The 20,168-nt window shown below is 36.7% G+C and overlaps 2 protein-coding genes across 2 annotated transcripts; both read left to right on the forward strand.

Moving 5' to 3' along the window:
- Positions 1–4,912: 4,912 nt before the first annotated feature.
- Positions 4,913–14,473, forward strand: LOC135683477 (complement component 1 Q subcomponent-binding protein, mitochondrial). The gene is made up of 7 exons (XM_065198738.2): positions 4,913–5,253; positions 10,781–10,869; positions 11,305–11,357; positions 11,472–11,568; positions 12,485–12,697; positions 13,408–13,553; positions 14,265–14,473. The coding sequence occupies exons 1-7, from the start codon at positions 5,037–5,039 to the stop codon at positions 14,269–14,271; spliced, it is 822 nt and encodes a 273-aa protein (XP_065054810.2). The 5' UTR covers positions 4,913–5,036; the 3' UTR covers positions 14,272–14,473.
- Positions 14,474–17,020: 2,547 nt separating this feature from the next.
- On the forward strand, positions 17,021–19,992 carry LOC135692063 (piggyBac transposable element-derived protein 3). The gene is made up of 2 exons (XM_089109225.1): positions 17,021–17,247; positions 17,717–19,992. Exon 2 carries the CDS (start codon positions 18,099–18,101, stop codon positions 19,479–19,481), a length of 1,383 nt encoding a protein of 460 aa, XP_088965351.1. The 5' UTR covers positions 17,021–17,247; positions 17,717–18,098; the 3' UTR covers positions 19,482–19,992.
- Positions 19,993–20,168: the final 176 nt, after the last annotated feature.

Genomic DNA, 20,168 nt, shown 5'->3' on the forward strand with positions numbered 1-20,168 from the left:
AAAAGCTAATATGTTACAAAATGTTTGTTTTTTTCAAGCTTTTTTCTATTTATTGCTGGTATCAATTAGAAAATCTTCATGAAATTTAATATTTCAAGCTTTGCTTATTTTAACAGAGCTATCGGCAAATTTGAGATCGAAATATTCATGTTGATCCCTTTAAACTTTTCAAAACAGTAATATACTGTATAAAATAAAATCTCAGAAAAGAAAAGTCTTATTCAATTTTTTCAAATCTTTCATGTGTTAAAAAAATTTGTAAATTTATTGTTTGATAAAATATTTGTTTGAAGAACCTTTAAATAAAATACAACAAAAGAAAACATTAATCGAATAGACTATGTAAAAGAAACTATTTTAATTAATTATCGATATGAAATATTGAAACAAAGTAGGGTTCTTGAGGAAAGGGTTGTTGATATGTTATATCATGAAAAGTTATTTTTTAGAATTTGCAAAGAAATTTGTAGCACTACCTTTCTCTACACCCCAATGACCTAGTTTTAAAGGACCTTTAGCTAGCGCTCTAAAACATAACCATCACAAAAGATTTTACTAAACGGAGGGTTTTAGAATTTCACGAAACTTTGTTTTGTGGAGTAATAAGTTTCTGATCCCTTACGTATGTGTAACAACCAAAGTTTTTAATAACTTGCCTTTCTGTTAAGATTTTTCCAGCACTATGAACTAACTCCCATTAGTAAACGTATATCATTGAAGTACTGAGTAAAGTAAATAAATTAACATCTAGACTAAAAAAAGTATTTTTACATCTTAACAATTTTTACATCTTTACATCTGATGGAAAATATCAACAGCAACTAAAAGATACTTCAATTTTTAATGCAAGCTGCAGCGTTCACAGACGTTCAATATGATCGTTGAGCTTCTTGTCTGGTCCTTTTCTTTTTGCTTTGGCCCTTAAGGAATTTCAGATACATTATATATGATTCCTGGCCTAGAGACGAAAGAAATAAAAAGTAGAAGAGGATGACTGAAGAACTGATTAACGACACGAGAAAGTAAGTTTTGCCGTGAGAAAGAAAGTTTTGCCGCGAAAAAGAAAGTTTTGCCGTGAAAAAGAAAGTTTTGCCGTGAGAAAGTAAGTTTTGCCGTGGCACCTGTGGGCCACCGTACAAAACTGTCATTTCGAGTGGCGACTGATTTCCTCGATTTTGAATTCCTAGTGGTGCGGGGCAGCACGGGGCAACAAAGTGCCCTTTTCAAGAAATTGATTTCCGAGCAGTATTAGTTTATATAAATATTTTGAATGCTAATAAAACCTAGGCTTACCTACATGATACCTTTTTGATCAAAAATGAAAAACGATTTGCAAAGCAATTTGACCAACAATAATGTTTTCGTTGATAAGTTCTCTTTAACTTTCATGATCATGCTGAACAGATTTCAGATTGCTACCAAAGCTGGGTTGCATATATTTGATATATCAGTCAAGGCATCAATGATGCCTTAAATTCAAGCAAAGGCGTAGGAACCGGGGGGGGGGGGAACAGTGGGCACGTATTCCCCTTTACCTGCCCCATAACAGCTCACCGACTTGCTTTTTTTGCCAACTGTAGAACCAAAAAGTGCCCTTGGATTGCTTGGGTGCTTTACGAAATGAGCAAAGGGGTGTCCTTTTGGGGAAATGTTATTTTTCGATCTGCTTTTAGAAACACCAAAAAACAAGCTCGTAACAAGGGCTACTGAAAGGTGGTGGTGATGGAAAATTGGCCATGGGCCTTGAGGCTTATGGTGCTCTCAAGGTTTCCAGTTTGTGAAAGCAATTAGTTAGACATAACGATATTTTACAACTTTTTTTAAGCGATTGCAAGAAGGTGACTGCAAAAAAGTTTCTGAAATGAATTTTTAGGTAATCGAGAGTGCATGCAATACTTTTGCTCACTAAGTGTATTCCTAGCGTAGAGTTTTTGATCTATGTTCTGACATTTTATGCTCAAGGAGTTTCAGACGAAAAGCTAATATGTTACAAAATGTTTGTTTTTTTCAAGCTTTTTTCTATTTATTGCTGGTATCAATTAGAAAATCTTCATGAAATTTAATATTTCAAGCTTTGCTTATTTTAACAGAGCTATCGGCAAATTTGAGATCGAAATATTCATGTTGATCCCTTTAAACTTTTCAAAACAGTAATATACTGTATAAAATAAAATCTCAGAAAAGAAAAGTCTTATTCAATTTTTTCAAATCTTTCATGTGTTAAAAAAATTTGTAAATTTATTGTTTGATAAAATATTTGTTTGAAGAACCTTTAAATAAAATACAACAAAAGAAAACATTAATCGAATAGACTATGTAAAAGAAACTATTTTAATTAATTATCGATATGAAATATTGAAACAAAGTAGGGTTCTTGAGGAAAGGGTTGTTGATATGTTATATCATGAAAAGTTATTTTTTAGAATTTGCAAAGAAATTTGTAGCACTACCTTTCTCTACACCCCAATGACCTAGTTTTAAAGGACCTTTAGCTAGCGCTCTAAAACATAACCATCACAAAAGATTTTACTAAACGGAGGGTTTTAGAATTTCACGAAACTTTGTTTTGTGGAGTAATAAGTTTCTGATCCCTTACGTATGTGTAACAACCAAAGTTTTTAATAACTTGCCTTTCTGTTAAGATTTTTCCAGCACTATGAACTAACTCCCATTAGTAAACGTATATCATTGAAGTACTGAGTAAAGTAAATAAATTAACATCTAGACTAAAAAAAGTATTTTTACATCTTAACAATTTTTACATCTTTACATCTGATGGAAAATATCAACAGCAACTAAAAGATACTTCAATTTTTAATGCAAGCTGCAGCGTTCACAGACGTTCAATATGATCGTTGAGCTTCTTGTCTGGTCCTTTTCTTTTTGCTTTGGCCCTTAAGGAATTTCAGATACATTATATATGATTCCTGGCCTAGAGACGAAAGAAATAAAAAGTAGAAGAGGATGACTGAAGAACTGATTAACGACACAGACTAAACAGGATGAAACACTTTCTATACCTTACTGAGCAATCAAATCGATAATGATATTCCTGTACTGTTGTGGTAGGACAAACCAGGGGATGTAAGGGGGGGGGGTGATGGTGGATGTGGCTCCCCATCACTTCATGCTGTTCAAGATTTTACATTTTTGCGGAACTGCCAGAAATCGAATTCTTGCTATCATTAGAATGTTTTCATTTGCAAAACGTCAGATCTCCATTGTTCCATTTGCACAAAATTTTTAAGATAAAATTTGATGACCTTAACTTTGATGAACACTGATTTTTAACAATCTTAAGCCACGCCTAAAGCAAGGCAGTCTTTTTTATCGGGAGCATATTTACCCCTACGAAATCCTATCAACGATGCCATTGTAAAGCAAAAGTTAAAATCTTATTAATCTTGAATTTATAGATGCATAAAGCCTAGATTAGTGAAATACAATAATGAAACGATAACCCTACTTCAATTCTCCTAACCTCTTCTTCCCTTCATTAAGAAGTAAAAACTTTCTTGTCCTTTGTATACAGAAGGCTCTTGCAACGGATCTTTTTAATAGACGAAAAGGTCCTGTGTGAGGTATTTCCTAAATAGTATAAAGACGTGAAAAATTAAAATAGCAAATAATCAAGATGTATTGTCAAAATATATTGAACATCATTTTTAGAATTCTTATTTCTATCGTATCAAGATAATCTTTATTATCAATTTTTGTAAAAATCAGTGCTTCAAAGTCAAAAAGCTCTCCTTAAAGGCAAAAGGCTCTGATCAGAAGATTACCAAAATGCGTCATCTTTTTTAAAGCAAGCTGTATAATCCTTGTGGCATTGAAAATATGGCCTTGCAAATGATGTTTCGAAAACAACGATTCTTTCTAAACAAAACTTTAATAAAAGTTTTAAATCCAGTAAACCCATGATGGTCCTTGATTAGGTTTCAAAGCTTTGAGACGGTAAATTGGAAATAAGTTATGCTATTGTGAAATTATGTTTTGAGTTTTGATTGATTGATTTCTAACCAATGACGGACGTTTAAATACTTTGCAAAAGCGCAACACAAATTCGCATGTTCCTGGTTTGATGCAGTTGCTAGGATACCGTTATCTCTTTACCTGGGCAGTGAAAAACTTTTATACCCTGAGGTAAAGCCAGAATTCCTTTAAAAATGTCCACCAATTTCTAATTTTTTAAAAGAGAAAGATTTTCTGGAAATGTCCATGGTAATTTTGCAAGATCTGTTACGAGATTTTCTTTAAGAAAAAAGATTGAAATTTTCTAGTTTACTTCACATTTTTCCGCAAAGAACTTTTTTCTTTCAAACTGGCCAATCAGGAAGGAATTGTTGAAGTGAACCTGAGTTATGTATTCTGTGCTTAAATCCACAAGCTTCAGTTTAGAGCAGTTTATTTTGATTTCATCTTTAAGACTTTTGAGCCACCAGAGTTTTTGGAAAGTTTGTAGCCAGAAGACGTTAATTTTCTTAAGCAGTTTAATCCCCAATTCACTGTTTCCGGGGCTTATTTATTTTTGATATTTTTGGACGGGGGCTTATTCGAGGGGGGGCTTATACAAGGAGGGGGAGGCTTATAAAATTATTGTAAACAATAAGAAGACATTATTAAAAGACCTTGTCTATTTTAGTAGGGATTTTTTTATGAGTATTTAGTTAATTACTACCAAAAGTACGAATTTGTCGTGGTAATTCAATAAAACGCCATAGGCAACCTCAGATGGCGAAAACCGTCAAATTGTGGGGTCCTATTCGAGAATATACGGTAGCAGTGGGGGCTACTTCGAGGGCGGGGGGGCTTTTTCGAGGGGGGGGGGGGGCAATTCGAGTATTTACGGTATCTGTATCCCTCCGGAAAAAATTCAGAAAAAATACCGACTTATTTCCCTGTGCTTGTGCGAGGCTCGGCCCAGTCTGCTTTCATATTGCATGTGAGCCGATCAAGCGTGGCCTAGTTCTGTACGAAAACTTTCATCATTGCAGTTGTACGAAAGATCGCATTATTGAACCAATTTAAAACGCATCATGATTTCATCAGCAAATGTATTTAAAACTTTGTCTTCTATGATACCACAAGTATCTCGTCATGTTCGTGCAAGTGCAAGTGGTCTTCGTATCGTGACGAAAAGATCGAGCTCCATTTTCAGCAGACTCCGTTCTAGCTCTTCGGTTCTTGGTACAAGAAAATTTCAAATCCACGACAAGATTTGCTCTTGCGGAATTCACCATAAATTGACCGAAGGTATTTATTTTAAAGATTTGCAAATTTCGCCCCATTTATTACAAATTTGCCAATCTAAACATAGATGAAGTAGGAGGATTCACATAAGATGACACATGGCTCGAAAGCGCCTATGGGTTATTTCCATGTGTCATTCAGCTATAACTTTATAGATACAAATAATTATTTTAAGTATCTAAACCTTATATGTATTGAAGTATAACTGAAATTGTATCTTGGTGAATTGTTTGATTAGATCAGTATATTGTAATTAAGCTGATGAGAATGCACATGAAATTGAATTGAAATTGAATTGAATTGAATGGAGGATTAACAGATTTTTTCAGAAAAATAGGGATGTATTTCAATTAGGTAGCATGTATTTTTCCGCTTTCGCACCTTAAATAATTAATAAATAGCGATAAAACAAAGGATAGACTCCAATTAAATGTATAACGTAACTGTCAACACGTGGTCACACATATGAAACAATACATAGGGTTAGGGACCAGGACGCTAATGCAGTAACATACCTCTTAGGATCTATAGGTAATACCTATATAGGTGAACTATATGCCCAACGATAGCATTTGATGTTTCCATTAATATGAGACCATCTACATGTTTATAGGTTAATGTTTTGCAAAGTTATAACAAAATTACGTTTCACTTGTACCATCAATCAACTGTCGGCCATCATTGTTTACCCCCAACTCACTGTAAACGAGTCAAACATAGAGACATTAGCAAAACACATTGCTGTTTAAACGAAATAAACAGAAATCAGAGTAAAACTAAGAACCAGCATCAGCACATCACTGAAAATAAATCTAAAATCCACCAAACAGCATAATTCAAGGCCGGAAGCCTTCAGAAACGCAAACTACATCCTTGACCCATAAAAAAACCCTAAAACATCTCTATATATCTCATTGATCTATTTCAACATTCAAAAAGGCTTTTTCAATATCTGCTACCATAGGTACTCTAAACTCATTAAACCTTAAAGGACAAATTTTCTTCTTCTTTTAACTTAAAGTAAAATGCTGTATTAGAGTGCTGTTGAAATATTTTTCCTTTCTGACTTCATTTTCCTACTTAAAAACCCTTTTCAAATTATGGTGGGAAATGAATCACGTGACACCGTGACGTAGATTGTGATAATTTGTTATTGCTGCTACTGGTATACAGTGCAATATTAAGGTTTACAACATGCTTCTAACCGAATTCAGTTCGTCTGGACCTGTCGCGTCGTGTTTCGTAAACTCTCTATTAATGACAGGAAAATTCCGAGTTATCACAATGTACGTCATAGGGTCACGTGATAAAAAGGAAAATCGCGCCCCCTGCCCCCCCTGATTAGAATTTTTTGTTCTAAACCAGGAAAAACTTACTTCTAAATGATGATCTATTAGTAAATGAAAAGAAAAGATAGGGTGAAAAGTGTGTCACTTGTCCTTTAACAATATATCAAATAACAAAGGTGTGAGTGGTGGGCCTACATGTAAACAATTATTAACTGAGGTATATACCTGTTTTTCCTTCCTTTGATGAAGCATCATACACTATCCTTACTTTTGTGGTCTCTGCATTCTCTCTAATTGAAAGTGACTTGAAGCGAAACGATCAAGGATTTTGCCACATCAGCAATATTTAGACTTTATCCATGAAATCACATTGTGTCAAGGATCTTGTTTTGGTAAAATCAAGTTTCTAATTGAAAAACGCTCTGAAAAAGCCAAATTAAGCCAAATTCTAGCTTTAAGCAAAATCCCTTTTTCAAAGCCAAACATGTTCTGGAAAAGCCAAATTTCTGAAAGTTGGCTTAGAAAAAACCAAGTTGGCAGCCCTGAAGGGTCATGAAAATGCCAAACAGTCCCTCAAAGCCGTCTCAGTAGACATCAGACAGTAGATTGTTTGAGCTATCTTGTTAAAAGTGATATATAGTTTTGAAGGTGCCTCGCTGTTGGAAGGGCGATAGTTGTGGGTGCATTCCAATTGTCGTTATTTGGCTGGAGTTTTGGTATATCTTTAAATCTAACCAAATGTATTGTGCTGATGTGTGTTTTGGTCTTAGAGATAAAGTATTTACACAAAGACCTTTCATACAAGGTATAAAACTGGTAAATTGGCTTACTGGTTTCAATATTCCGCAATTACTCGATTCCCCGATTCCAGATTAGTAATATTTTTCATTTACTAAATGCAGCAATTAAATGGCTAGTGTTTCAAACCTCTAGCACCTATGTGTTAATAACTGGGGTGTGTGGGCTTGTCTGGTGCTAAATTTAGCAACAATTGCACACATGTTATAAATGTGTTCCCAACGAATAGCAGGTCACTTTGGAGGACTGTCAGCAAATACCAGGAAGAAAATGGCAAGATTTGTGCCCAATTTCGATGAGTTTGACTCAATTACTTTATTTGGGATATGCAGACAGTTCACAGAGAACATCCCCGACACAATTGCCTGGTGTCTGCCAAATGGGCCGCTTGCACAAATGATGTTGTGCAAGAACTGTCACACAGAATGTTTCAAGGGTGCCCTCAATAGATCCCTAGATGGAGTGACATGGCGGGGCCCACAGAAGATTCAATGTGCAGAAGGGTAGTTTTTCGAAGGCTTGAAGCTCCAACATATTTCTGGAGCCTAGACTGTGGATGAACGGGAGCCTGTCGCAAAAGCAGGTCCTTAAAGAACTGGACATCAAAAGTGAGCACACAGTGGTGGACTGGAAGCAATTCTGCCGCGATGTCTGTGTGGAGCACTTCCTCAACAAACCTCAGCAAATTGGAGGACCTGGCCGAATTGTCGAGATCGACGAGACCCGGTTCTCCAGAAAAAAGTACAATCGCAACAGAATTCTTCCACAAAGTTGGATCTTTGGAGGCTATGACCTGGTCGACAAAAAATGGTTCCTGGTGCCAGTTCCAGCAAGGCATGCCGTGACCCTATTACCAATCATTCGAACGTGGGTAGTGCCTGGCTCAATTGTCTGTTTGGACATGTGGCTAGCATACAATCAAATAGGGAACATCGGCTATCAATATCAAACTGTGAACCACACCTACAATTTTGTCGACCTGGTCACCAGGACCACTACAAATCATGTAGAAGCGATGTGGCAGCGGGCAAAGAATTCAAGTTCCAGCATGGTTCCACAAATCGGGAGCTTAAACCAGACAACTTGGCGGAGTTCATGCGGCTGCAGAGTTTCAAGGACAGTCCAATTTTTTCATCTTTGGCATCAAATTGCAACAGAACTGTATGTTGTTTAAATATTTTCTTTCCATGTCTCTTATAATCTCTGTAGTATTTGAATTCCACCAAGTAGTCAGTAATTAGCTCTAGTTTGTTGACCCATTTTGTGACTTGCTTTTGTTATTCGCCTTTGCCTGTTGGGGAGACGAGCAAATATTTTTTCATAATGTCATCAATTATCTTTAAATGCAAGTCCTACACAGTCCACAAGTCTATTCTGCTTTTCCCCTCCCACCGCCCATCTCCTTCGCAGAAGTCCACAGGAGGGAAGTAAATACTCCTCTCTCAAGCACAAAGTAGACTTGGAGCAAGTCTACAGACATCAAGGCCCTTAGGGCAATTTGCCCCCTTATCCCCCTCTGAGTGACCTGCTTTAGATCATCCTCATGATACTCTTAGGATGCTCAAGTTTTTGACTTTTTTATTTAAGTTATCGCTTTACTTGCCAAACCTTAAGGAATTTGGATAACAGCTACTGATGGTAGTGGTAGGTAAGCATAGTTCAACTCTCAATCATGAAATTCCCTGAGATATAAAATTGATGTAGACAGGAAAAGTACTGGACAAAATATGCACACACTGAAGAAACACTGAGAAATTTGATGCACACTCATGTGCACATTTATAATAAATGCACTCTTGCACTCCTGGGTGATATCCTGTGCACTCCCGAGATCTCCTCAAAAACTGCCATGAAATGCAAAGTATGGCAAGTGCACACCCAAGATATTAATTTTGAATTCATTTCATTTTTTATTTATTTTTTTTCGTTCTAAAATACTTTACCCAGGGTTACAATTCAGTTTGAATAACTGTTTTATAATAAACTCTGCAACTAAAAATAAAAATAACCTACCACAATCGTCTACACCTATAAATATACAAGATACCTAGAAATAAAAACTTGAATAGAAAAACGAAAAATTAAAACCAGCTTTCTTTGAATAATTTCAATCACGAGCTTTGAGTTTGATTGGATGAAAGGAGCTAACTTGATATCAGAATGGAGTTTGTTCCATGTATCAACTCCACAGAAAGCAAGCAAGTTTTGACCATTAGCTGCTCTCCTTCACAGGATAGCTAGATTGCATTTCGTATTTCGTAAGACCCGATTGTGAACACCAGGCAATCAGGAGAAGATCTGACAAAGGTTGTCGGGAGCAAGTCCATCTAGGGATTTATATACCAGGTAGATGTTTCCGTATGGACAAGCCTATCAACTGAGAGCCATCCTAATCTTTGCAACATTGGAGCAGCCGATGAATCAAATGGGCTGCCCGTGACAATTTTTGCAGCTCTGTTCTGCAATTTTTGCAAGGTATTCTGTTTATGGAGGAGGAGCTCTCCCAGTAGCTGAGCTAATCAAGGAGAGAGCCCCCACCCCCCTAAACTGAAGTGCTGTAGTATAGGCAAAATTCGCGATAAAAAAGAAAATTTTTGGCTGATAGAACTTTGAAAATGCAAAATCTAAAGTGTTGCAATTAAGTGTGGAGATGGACTTACAAAGGCCCAACAACTGGATGCAAACAGGAAACAACTGAATGCATATGTTAAAAGCTGTACTGATCTGAGTACAGATGTTTGTTAGAATTGAGGTACTTGTAAAGTTGATCATATATGAGTTTTTCAAACACCCTGGAGACAACCGGTAAGACCAATGTTGGCCTATAGTTCGAATGATCATCAGCCCTCCCACTTTTAAAGATAGGAGCTACACGTGCTTCCTTCCAACTGCCTGGGAACACCCTGGTCTCTATGGAAAGATTATAGCTCCTAGATGAAGATGGCACCTGATGATGACGATGATGATAACTCCTACATAGAGAACTAGAGATTGCTGGAAATGCGATTTTGAAAAATGGCTAACGATACGGTCCTATCTAAAGCCAAAAGAAATCTTCATTTTCTTCAAAGCCCTTTCTGCAACGGAACTGACAGCCTCAAACCTGAATTGTGTAACAGGTTGATTCACAACATATTCATTAAATAACAAGGATTTAGGTTGCTATTGAATGTCGTCACTGAGTTTTTTACCCACATTACAAAATAACATATTCTTTCTTTAACCTCAACAAGTGTTAATTTTATTTGTTGATGACCCCTATCCGAGCTTCCATTTTCCATTTATTCTCCCAGTACAATTTTGTTGTAAAATCAAACCAACCAACTGCCAAGCCTTTCCAACCTAAACTGTATAATTTGTCACAAAATATCTTACCCACTCAATTACCAAAACACAAGCATTGGTTCCAATTATATAAGATCCAAATAATCCTCTCTTTGTAGGAGATCATGATATTGTTAATTTTCTGAATCAAGAAGTTGAGTATGAAAAAGAGGCAATGCAGGATTTGCCGAAATTAAAGGATTTCAAGGTATGTGCTTGGTTTCGGTGAGTCAGTAAACTTTAAAGGCAGTGTGTCACCCTGTTCATTGGCTATTTTTGTTGACTTTCGAGGTTCCTTGAAATTAGAGAAGCTTGACAAATTAGTACAACTGATCGTACATATATCTCTATAACAGCCTATGGTAAAGGCATTCTTGATTGTCCCTTCCTTCATTTCTTTTTGCATGTTGATTGAAAATTTTCAAAGTTTTGAGTTGATATTTTGTATGATATGTAAAGTTTTTCCCCTGAAATCATGATGTCAGACATTCTCAACCGATGAAGAAATTGAATGCAAACAAATGAATCGCTGACTTGATGAGACGAAGCAGTACAATAGCTTCCCCGCACAATTAATTGCCTTGTTAAAAAATCTTCAATTTTCATTTGTACATTCTGCAATCTCTTTCTCATTTTCCTCTAGGTCAACGTTGATGGAAGTTATATAACCCTGTCAAAAAAACATAATGGCGAACGGTAATTCTTTCATAAACCATATTATTCATACCAGTCAAAGTTTGTTTAATGTTAACCTGTGGCTGTAGAGTTTCTGAAATTGCAAAATTGAATTTACTATTCTATCGTTTTTAGAATTATTGTTTCATTTGATGTAAACGAAAACATAAACATTGATGAAGCGATGGATGATGAAATAGAGAACGTCGATGATGATTCAGTTCCACCAAATGTGAGTTGTTACTTTTGTACATCTAACTCAAGTTCACCAAAAGCTGCACTTGTTTCAAGCATTGGGAATACAAGCGAAACATGAAAAAGAATTCAGCCAACCTTTTTAGCCTGGTTTTTTCTAACATCATGTTTCACTATCAGTAATATTTTTTTTGTTTTTCGATCATCTATGGTATATGCAAAGCAGCCAAATTATGCCTGAAGCAAGATCTGTATTTGGCCTTATTTCATGCTGAATCATCAGACTTTTTTCAAGAGAATATCAATGTTTTTTTCCAGAAGAATTTTTTATGAACTATGACAATATTTGAATTTAAAATAGTAAAAATTGTGTTGTGACAAGTCGAACAAAAGACTTAAAATGAAAAGCCAATCACGTGGAAGCATTTGCAGCCTATTTGGCGTTTTAGAGGCATCTATGAGCCCTAAGAAAAAGACTAAGATGGCTGCCATTTACGGACTTAAAAAGGTTCCATCACAGGATGCAGAGCTTGTCAATTACAACGGCAAGGTGTAGAAATTATACTTTTTCTTGTAAACTAAACGAGAGAGAGAGCTGAGATCCATAGAAAGACATATGTATGTGGCTAGAAGCTGATAAAGATGCCAGATCGACATGTTGGGACTTGAGGATATTTTCTGTTTGACGTCAAAGTTTCTCGCAATTCGTGCTGTAGACATAATCTGTGAATGTACTTACTAAGGTTTGAAAACTCATCAAGCTCTGAAATTAAAGTTAGGATACGATGATGAATTGAACTTAGAAAGTATCCTTGATGTAGGGGCCGGGATTGGCATTTGACTGTGCATTGATACCTGAGAAATCTTCATTTAACATTTCAAATTTTCAACTAGGATTGTAATGCGTCTAATGGCATTTTTTAATTTTTCTATCTTTTTTCTCATATTTACAGATTGTTTCATATCCAACATTTAAAGTACAATTAACAAAGGACAGTGGGAAAACCCTTCAGTTTTTTTGTGCCTATAATACATCTGAGCAAATTGCGGAAGAAGAGGAAATACCTGATGTGTTTCGATTCGACAGTGTTTCAGTTTGGCAATACCCGGACGCACAAGAAGAAGGTGAAACATCGTATGAGGCAGAGACAGAAAATATGGATGGGGTAATTTGTGCTTCATCTGTAATCTGCTGCAGAAAAAATTCCACTTACCTTGCAAGACCAAATTTTTTGCGAAGAAAATATGCAACTATTTTCAAAATAATTGTATGTTGAGTTTTGACAAAAAAGTTGAGAGCATCCTTTAGATGGCAAGGAGAGATGTTGAATTGAAATAGTTCATGGCAAAAGTGTGATGATTTTTTTGAATATTTCATTTAGATTTCAAACCTCTCGAATGATATGACTAGAAAATATCAATTCAGCTAGAGGTTGTAAAAAGAATCTTGTTGATGCCTTAGTTATCGGTTTTGGTACAGTGATCTAGGCAAGAGAATATGATCCATCAGTGTACGGTTACCAAAGACCGGCAATCATCTAACAGCATGAAATAATCGAGACTGATGATGAAACTGCAGGGCAGTGCTGCCGGACTTTGCATAAGTCACTGATTGATTGCTAAGAATTTGTTCAAATAGCCGAACATTTTGTCTACAGAGTTCGTGTCTTGCTGAAAGTTTTGTTTGGTTTTATTTGACATTTTTATCACATAAGACGCCTTGCACATTGTTAAACACAATCGGATTTTTATCTTTGTTACTTCTCCGTGCGACATGTTCTGAAACCAGAAATGCAATTGCGCGTGTTTGTTTTTGTTACACTGTTTTTATCAGTCTCCAGCCATGTACTCCATGTAGAAAAAATTTCTTTTTCAGACTTTGTACAAGCTGTTGTTGAATACTCTTTATGAAAGAGGGATAAACAATGAATTCGCAAAAGATCTCCTTGAGATTAGCACGATTATGGAACACAAAGAGTACGTTGGCTTTCTGCAAGACCTCAACGGATTCTTTTCAGCAAAGTAAGTTTTTTACGAAGGTATCAAGCCCTTGTCAAAAAAATCAAACATCGGCGTAGAACATCATACAACGTTAACAATGTCACAATACATTTTTTCATGTTTTACACGTATTCTCATGTTTGATCGGCAGTGTGGCCTTAGTTTGGTCACCTCAAAAAAGATCCTTTGACAACCCAGTAAATTAAAACTTGGTAAGTAAGCTGGATTGCAGAAAGCTGTCCAGCACTGCATAACGATTCGAGATATTTCAAGTTTGTTTGCTTTGCTGGGCAAGGTCAAATAAAACATCCTTCGTTGGGCAAGGTCACATAAAACATCCTTCATTGGGCAAGGTCACATAAAACATCCTTCGTTGGGCAAGGTCACATAAAACATCCTCGAAGCAACTTTGCAACAGATTGTTTTTTCATGGTTAGCAGCCGTTCCTTTCGTTTCGCCAGGTGTTTAGAAGTTGATTCAGTACTACATTCATAGTGATAAAACCTAAGTCTCTAACGGCCAGAGCTTCTTCAGTGAAATGGTAATTTCATTGCCAATTGAATGTACTTATTGTTCTCTACTGCAGAATAGCACGTGGAGGCCTTGACAATTCATATATTTTGTTTCAACTTATTCATTCTTTGTATTTTGCTGCAATTCATTTGCAAACCATTACGATTGTGAAAGTGTCAGCATTTCTTGTTGCAACATGCTTCTTTTTTGTCTCTTTAGGCATTGAAGTGCCACCAACGAATCCATCTATCATTTGAAGCTACAACCTCTGTGCGAGTCGACGTTGCTCGGTTGTACGGCGTTAAGAAGACATTGGATCAAACCAGAACATAAACCTTTGTGATAATGAAACAAAAAATTCTTCAAATCGTAGAGTTTTAGCGCTTTGATTTAATTTTTATTTGCTGGTGAAAGAAAGTCAGGTTGTACACGTCTCATTGTTCTGAATGTCGGATACTTGGGTTTTGATATGGTTCCTACACGTTGCAAGCTGCTTTGAGTTGTTTAGCCTGTTACCAAGCATATTGAGAAAACCTAATTTAAGCCACTCTTCACGGGGTATAAGAAACTTCTTTAGGCCCGATGGGCTTACCAGAGGGTGAATATTTTCGTGCACAAGAGGGCTTTTATATAAGGAGTGTTTGAAGGGAGGAATTGTTTGAAGGGAGGAATCGTTTTAAGGGGGCTTATTTAAGGGGGATGGGCTCATTCGTGGGTGGGGGTCGATTCAATGATTACGGTATCCTTGTGCGTTTCAAAAATATTTCTGACCAATGAAAAAGGGTATGCAAGTATTTGTCATGTAAATGGTATGCGAGTAAATGGAGAGAAAGTCTCGCGAGAAGGAGTTTTGCTTGTTGACTTGCGTCGCTTCTTTATTTGAAACGAACCAGCTTTTTACTAAACATTAAGAAATATCTTAGGAAAACAATTATGTAAACGCAAGGAATGATCTTATCGCTACAGTATATCATCTGCAATTATTTTCTTTAATCTTGAACCATGCAACATATCACAATGCATCACAAAACACTACAATACAACAACACAACGCAAGGACTAAGTAAATCTGATATGATTAATTAAAAGATAACCATGCTTATTATAACTAATTGCAAGATCACCGGTACTTTCTTCTCACGGAGTATGGTTTTCCCACTTTTGAGATGCTCAGCAAAGGTTTGTATGAAATCATTTACCTCTTGGGTCATTAATAAGCTAAATGTATTTTAAAGACTTACCTTATTTACATTAGGATACTTCTCTTCAATATTTGACAGCAGTTTGTACATTTCTTGGGAATAAAGGGGGAACACGATTACACGGTGATATTCGTTATCTATGGCGTCAATGGAGATAGCAAAAGTTTCCGCTGCTTCGTGGCCAAATGCAGCTGTGTGGACTAAGTCTAAAGTCTGCAAACCATACTTCTTGTTATCAAGTCTGGAATAATGGTGAAATTCTTTTAAATATAAATGTGGTTTTCAATAAGACATGGGATCATTCGTGGTTGTTTCTTTTGGTTGGACATGATTACCAAAGAGTCCATTTGAATTAACAGTGACACCGAGATACTTACGCAAATTTTAGGTTTTCGCTACACATTTTCGTGTGTTGATATATTTTCTTTTATCGTCATCTAGTGACAATTTAAAACTTTTCAAGTTAAAGCAACCATGTTCAGGATCTGAGGGTACAACTAAATCACCAGCATAGAGTAACATGCGGAAGGAGGGTGACCTAATATTCGATGCCTTCCAAGTTCCAAATTAGAACGCCCAGCACAGGGGCGCACATCACACAAATTGGCGGGGGACCACCCTCCTAACGCGGCCCCCTGGCCCAGCAGTTTGCATTGTGCTCTTTGTTGCATTTTTCGAATGTTACTACCTCCACCCTTCCTCCAACCAGAACAATTTTGACAGTCTCGAAAAATATCACTCAAGCCCAGGGGCGTTGTGGCTAGGCGGGAATTTTTGACGAGTGTACGCTGTATACAATAATTTCAGACCCTAACAATTTCAGACCCTAATAATTTCAGACCGTAACAGAAGGCTCTCCATTTACTTTGAAAAGGAATTTTCACAATAATTGTTGTATACTTTTAGGTAATTCTTGAAGTAAATAAGCCGTCAAGTCCCAGAAACTTGTTCACCTGATTCTTATTCTTGAAAAGGGCGCACAGTTTCCAAAAAAGGGGCGCCAGAATTGCTTAAACTCGGCGAGGGAGGGGCAACTGCCCCTAGTTGCCCCCATAAAACCGTCACTGGTTCAAGAGCATGGCGAGAAAATAAATACATGAATAAATAAATGATTAAATAATTAGAGACACCCAGGGACGCCTGCACAAGATTAGGGCAGGAGGGGCAGTGTTGGTACCGAGGGCAAATCGTTGAAGTTTTCTATTAACATTATCGAGCATTCCTAGGTGTGACGGGGGCGAGGGTGGGGTAACATAATAAAATATTAACTTTAAAATATGCCACCCATACAGAAACATTAAGAAAATTTGGACAAAATTATCCATAAATGAAAATGGTTATTAAATGGCCTTATCGCTATTCAAATTAATTGGTTTTACAAAAATCATGGCTGTTATAGATGGACTGGTTGTAAAATTTTGATTGCCTGCTAAGTTTTATACCGATTTATCCTCCTTAGTTTCCTGGAGTACTTCTGAGGGGAGTACACATCTTTTGTTTATCATATATTATGTTTGCCGCTCTCCCTCTTATGGCCGACCTTTTCACAGACAAACTTTTCATTCTCTGAATTATTGTGCTGGTGTTATCATCTTTCTAGTATTTTCTAATAGATATCAACATAACGAGAGTAGTCAGAGTGGTCAACATATTTCAGGGCACTTCTTGCCCCCTCTGCCCCTCTTCAAAGAGGGCAGGAGGGGCAGCTGCCCCTCCAGCCCCCCCCCCCTGTGTAGGCGCCCCTGGAGACACCAATGAGATTCACCTCATTAAACCCTTTCAGGCCCGGAAGGGCCATATGGCCCAGCAGAGCATTTGCCCTTTATTTTCTTTGGAGATCCCTTAGAATCAATGATCAATGACGTAATATGTTGTTCAGTTGTTGTACTTTCCTCTCATGACTCAATTTGAACAGCAGCAACAACAGAAAAATTCCCAGATGATGTTATGTGATGGCGATTACATTGAGCTTGAAGTGACATTTTTGTTAATTTGAGAAGGTAAGAAGATAAGCCTTATCTTACAGGATAAAAATATTTTTACAAACTAATGGTATCATGCAGTGATATTTGATAGCTTGTTTTAGTTTTGTTTGCACATTTTCACATTTTTTCTTCAAATTACTCGCTGGGCCATATGGCCCTTCCGGTCGCATAAGGTTCTGGCAGCAACAACAGCTGATAGGCCCACCCGCTAATCAGCTGTTCACTTGCAGCTTCCAACTAAACCGCCTGTCGACCATAAGTTGTTTTTTCAAAGAGAAGGACATTACATTTCATTCTTTTTTAATTTAAGACGATTTCATGCAAATATCATTGCCAAAAATTCATTTTATTTTCTTAAAAGTCATAACTATTAGAATGGGCCTTTAGGGAACTACACTTGCTTTTTGTTGATATGTTTTAGGGAAAATCTGGTCTTTTCTACTAAGTTTCAAATGTACTACCAATGTTTTATCCCTTTTTATAGGATTTACAAATGGCCACCAGCATTAAATTTATTGATGAAAATTCTATCAGAGTATTCAGCGATACCACATATGATTCAGAGATTGATTTGGGGGATAGTGAGGATCAAGATGATGACGAGGAAAACAGTGAGAATTCTGAAATTGAATCTGTACAAGAGGGTAAAGGCAATAATACTGAAACCTCTAAGAATAAAAAGAATAAAAGGTCATACAGATGGAGATACACCAACAATCAACCCTTGTCAACAAACAAAGAACATACTGTGCAGATCACACCTGAGGTAGATGAAGTTAAGACCCCATTGGAGTATTTCAAAGATTTTTTTGATGATGATATGATCAGTTTAATAGCAGATCAAACCAATCTTTATAGTGCGCAAAATGATATTGCAAAGGGAAGCATTGCCACAAATTCAGAGGAAATCCAAAATTATTTGGGAATTCTTCTTAGAATGTGTGTGGTACATATGCCAAAATATCGTATGTTTTGGGAGTACCAGATATGAGCCTGTTGCTAGTGTAATGAGTCGCAACAGGTTCAAGGAATTGAAAAAAAATTTGCATTTTGTAAATAATGAAACTGTGCCACAGAGAGATGACCCAGCTAAAGACAAGCTCTTTAAGATTCTCCCTCTCTTCGAAATGCTCAGGCAGAACTGTTTGAAAGTACCTCCAGAAGAGAATAATTCTGTTGATGAACAGATTATCCCATTTAAGGGAAGAAGCTCTTTGAGGAGGTATCTTCCAAAAAAGCCAGAAAAATGGGGCTTCAAAGTCTTCTCCAGAAATGGCTCAAGTGGGATCTGCTATGATTTTGAACTGGATGGGGCTCCAAATCCAGATCATGTGCCTGTTGAGAAGCTTGGATATCATGGAGCTGATGTTGTTATGAGACTTTGTCATCATTTGCCAAAAGACCAAAATTACAAGCTTTTCTTTGACAATTTCTTTAATTACCTGGAGTTATTGGTAAAGTTGAAAGAGAAAAAGATCTGGGCAATTGGCACATTGCGAGCAGATAGGATGCGTGGATGCAAGTTGAAGTCAGAAAAGGAACTTAAAAAGGAAGGCAGAGGTTCACTTGATGGAGCAGTGGATTTCAACTCAGGTGTTACTGTTGTAAGATGGTATGATAACAGAGCAGTGCAGTTGGCATCAAATTATGCGTTCATTGACCCTCTTGATATTGTCAGACGTTTCTCCAAGTCTGAAAGACAATTTGTCAATGTCCCAAGACCACTTGTTGTAAAATTATATAATGCAGATATGGGAGGAGTGGATCTTTTTGATATGTTTAGAGCGTTGTACTCTTTAGATCACAAAAGTAAACGATGGTACATGAAGATATTCTTCTGGATCCTTGCAACTTCTGCTATCAATGGGTGGCTAATGTACAGAAGACACTGCAAACATTTTGGTGTGCCAAGAAAGGAGCAGATGCCACTTCTCCTATTCATTTGTCAAATAGCAGATGCAGTCATCACATCTGAAATTGATACCCCAAGAAGTCGTAGGAGAGGAAGACCATCTTTAGAGAGGAGCTTAGAAGTGACACCAGTGAGTAAGAGGCCAAGAAGGGCACCAGACCTTCATGATACACCATCTGGCATAAGGTATGATGCAAAAAACCACTGGCCTATACATCGTCCAGATAGACCTAGATGCATGGTGTGCAAAGAAAAGACAAGAATTGGCTGTAAGAAGTGTCAAAAAGGACTTTGCATTACAGAAAGCAGGAACTGTTTTCTTTCATATCATTCTTGATTTTTGTAAAGAATTGTTTTTTCATCATGACATACATAATTAATGTTCTTCATTCATAATAATTTTCTGTTCTTGTTGGAATATGAGTGTTTTCTTCGGAACTCTTATCTGCCTGAAGAATTAAGACTAAGAATGAAATTCCCTAATAAATGCCATTAAAAAGAATGGATTTACATTTGTTTTCAAAGTTTCTTGATGTTTCTTTATGTTGTCAATCATAACTTCAAGGTATAATTTAATGCACAGTTGTAATTATATATGAGTATGGGCGGATAATGTTCTATATTTGGCCGGAAGGGCCATATGGCCCAAGTCCAGATCTCACAGTGTCTGGCTCTATTTTTTATAATTTATACTTTGCTCTCACTAACAATGTATACACACAATAAAAACATAACAAATGATTTTTTTCAACGAGCCAAAAAATTCCGGGCCTGAAAGGGTTAAGAGACACTAACAGTTTAATAAAGTCCATAAAATATATTCCAAGTACGTTTTTGGAGTAACATTTTTCTTTTCTCAATTAATTGTAAATTCAAACTATCTATCATTTATTTGTTTTGATTTATAATTACTGATGGAGAATAAAATACAAAAATGAGCCCCCAATTATCACGGGATTTGAGCCCCTTTACCCTACCCCCAATGTTCAAGTGAATACGAGGTTCGGTTGTTGTGATTCTAAGG

Source organism: Rhopilema esculentum, chromosome 7 (assembly GCF_057945365.1).
Source record: "Rhopilema esculentum isolate cy_ngs chromosome 7, ASM5794536v1, whole genome shotgun sequence".
NCBI classification, from domain to species: Eukaryota; Metazoa; Cnidaria; class Scyphozoa; order Rhizostomeae; family Rhizostomatidae; genus Rhopilema; species Rhopilema esculentum.

What these genes read in the sequence shown, in the direction of transcription:
- LOC135683477 (XM_065198738.2), top strand. Translation starts at nt 5,037, where the DNA reads ATGATTTCATCAGCAAATGTATTTAAAACTTTGTCTTCTATGATACCA. An exon ending in ATGATTCAGTTCCACCAAAT is followed by an intron (nt 11,569 to 12,484) that starts GTGAGTTGTTAC and finishes TCATATTTACAG; the next exon opens with ATTGTTTCATATCCAACATT. An exon ending in AGACAGAAAATATGGATGGG is followed by an intron (nt 12,698 to 13,407) that starts GTAATTTGTGCT and finishes TTTCTTTTTCAG; the next exon opens with ACTTTGTACAAGCTGTTGTT.
- LOC135692063 (XM_089109225.1), top strand. Translation starts at nt 18,099, where the DNA reads ATGATATTGCAAAGGGAAGCATTGCCACAAATTCAGAGGAAATCCAAA.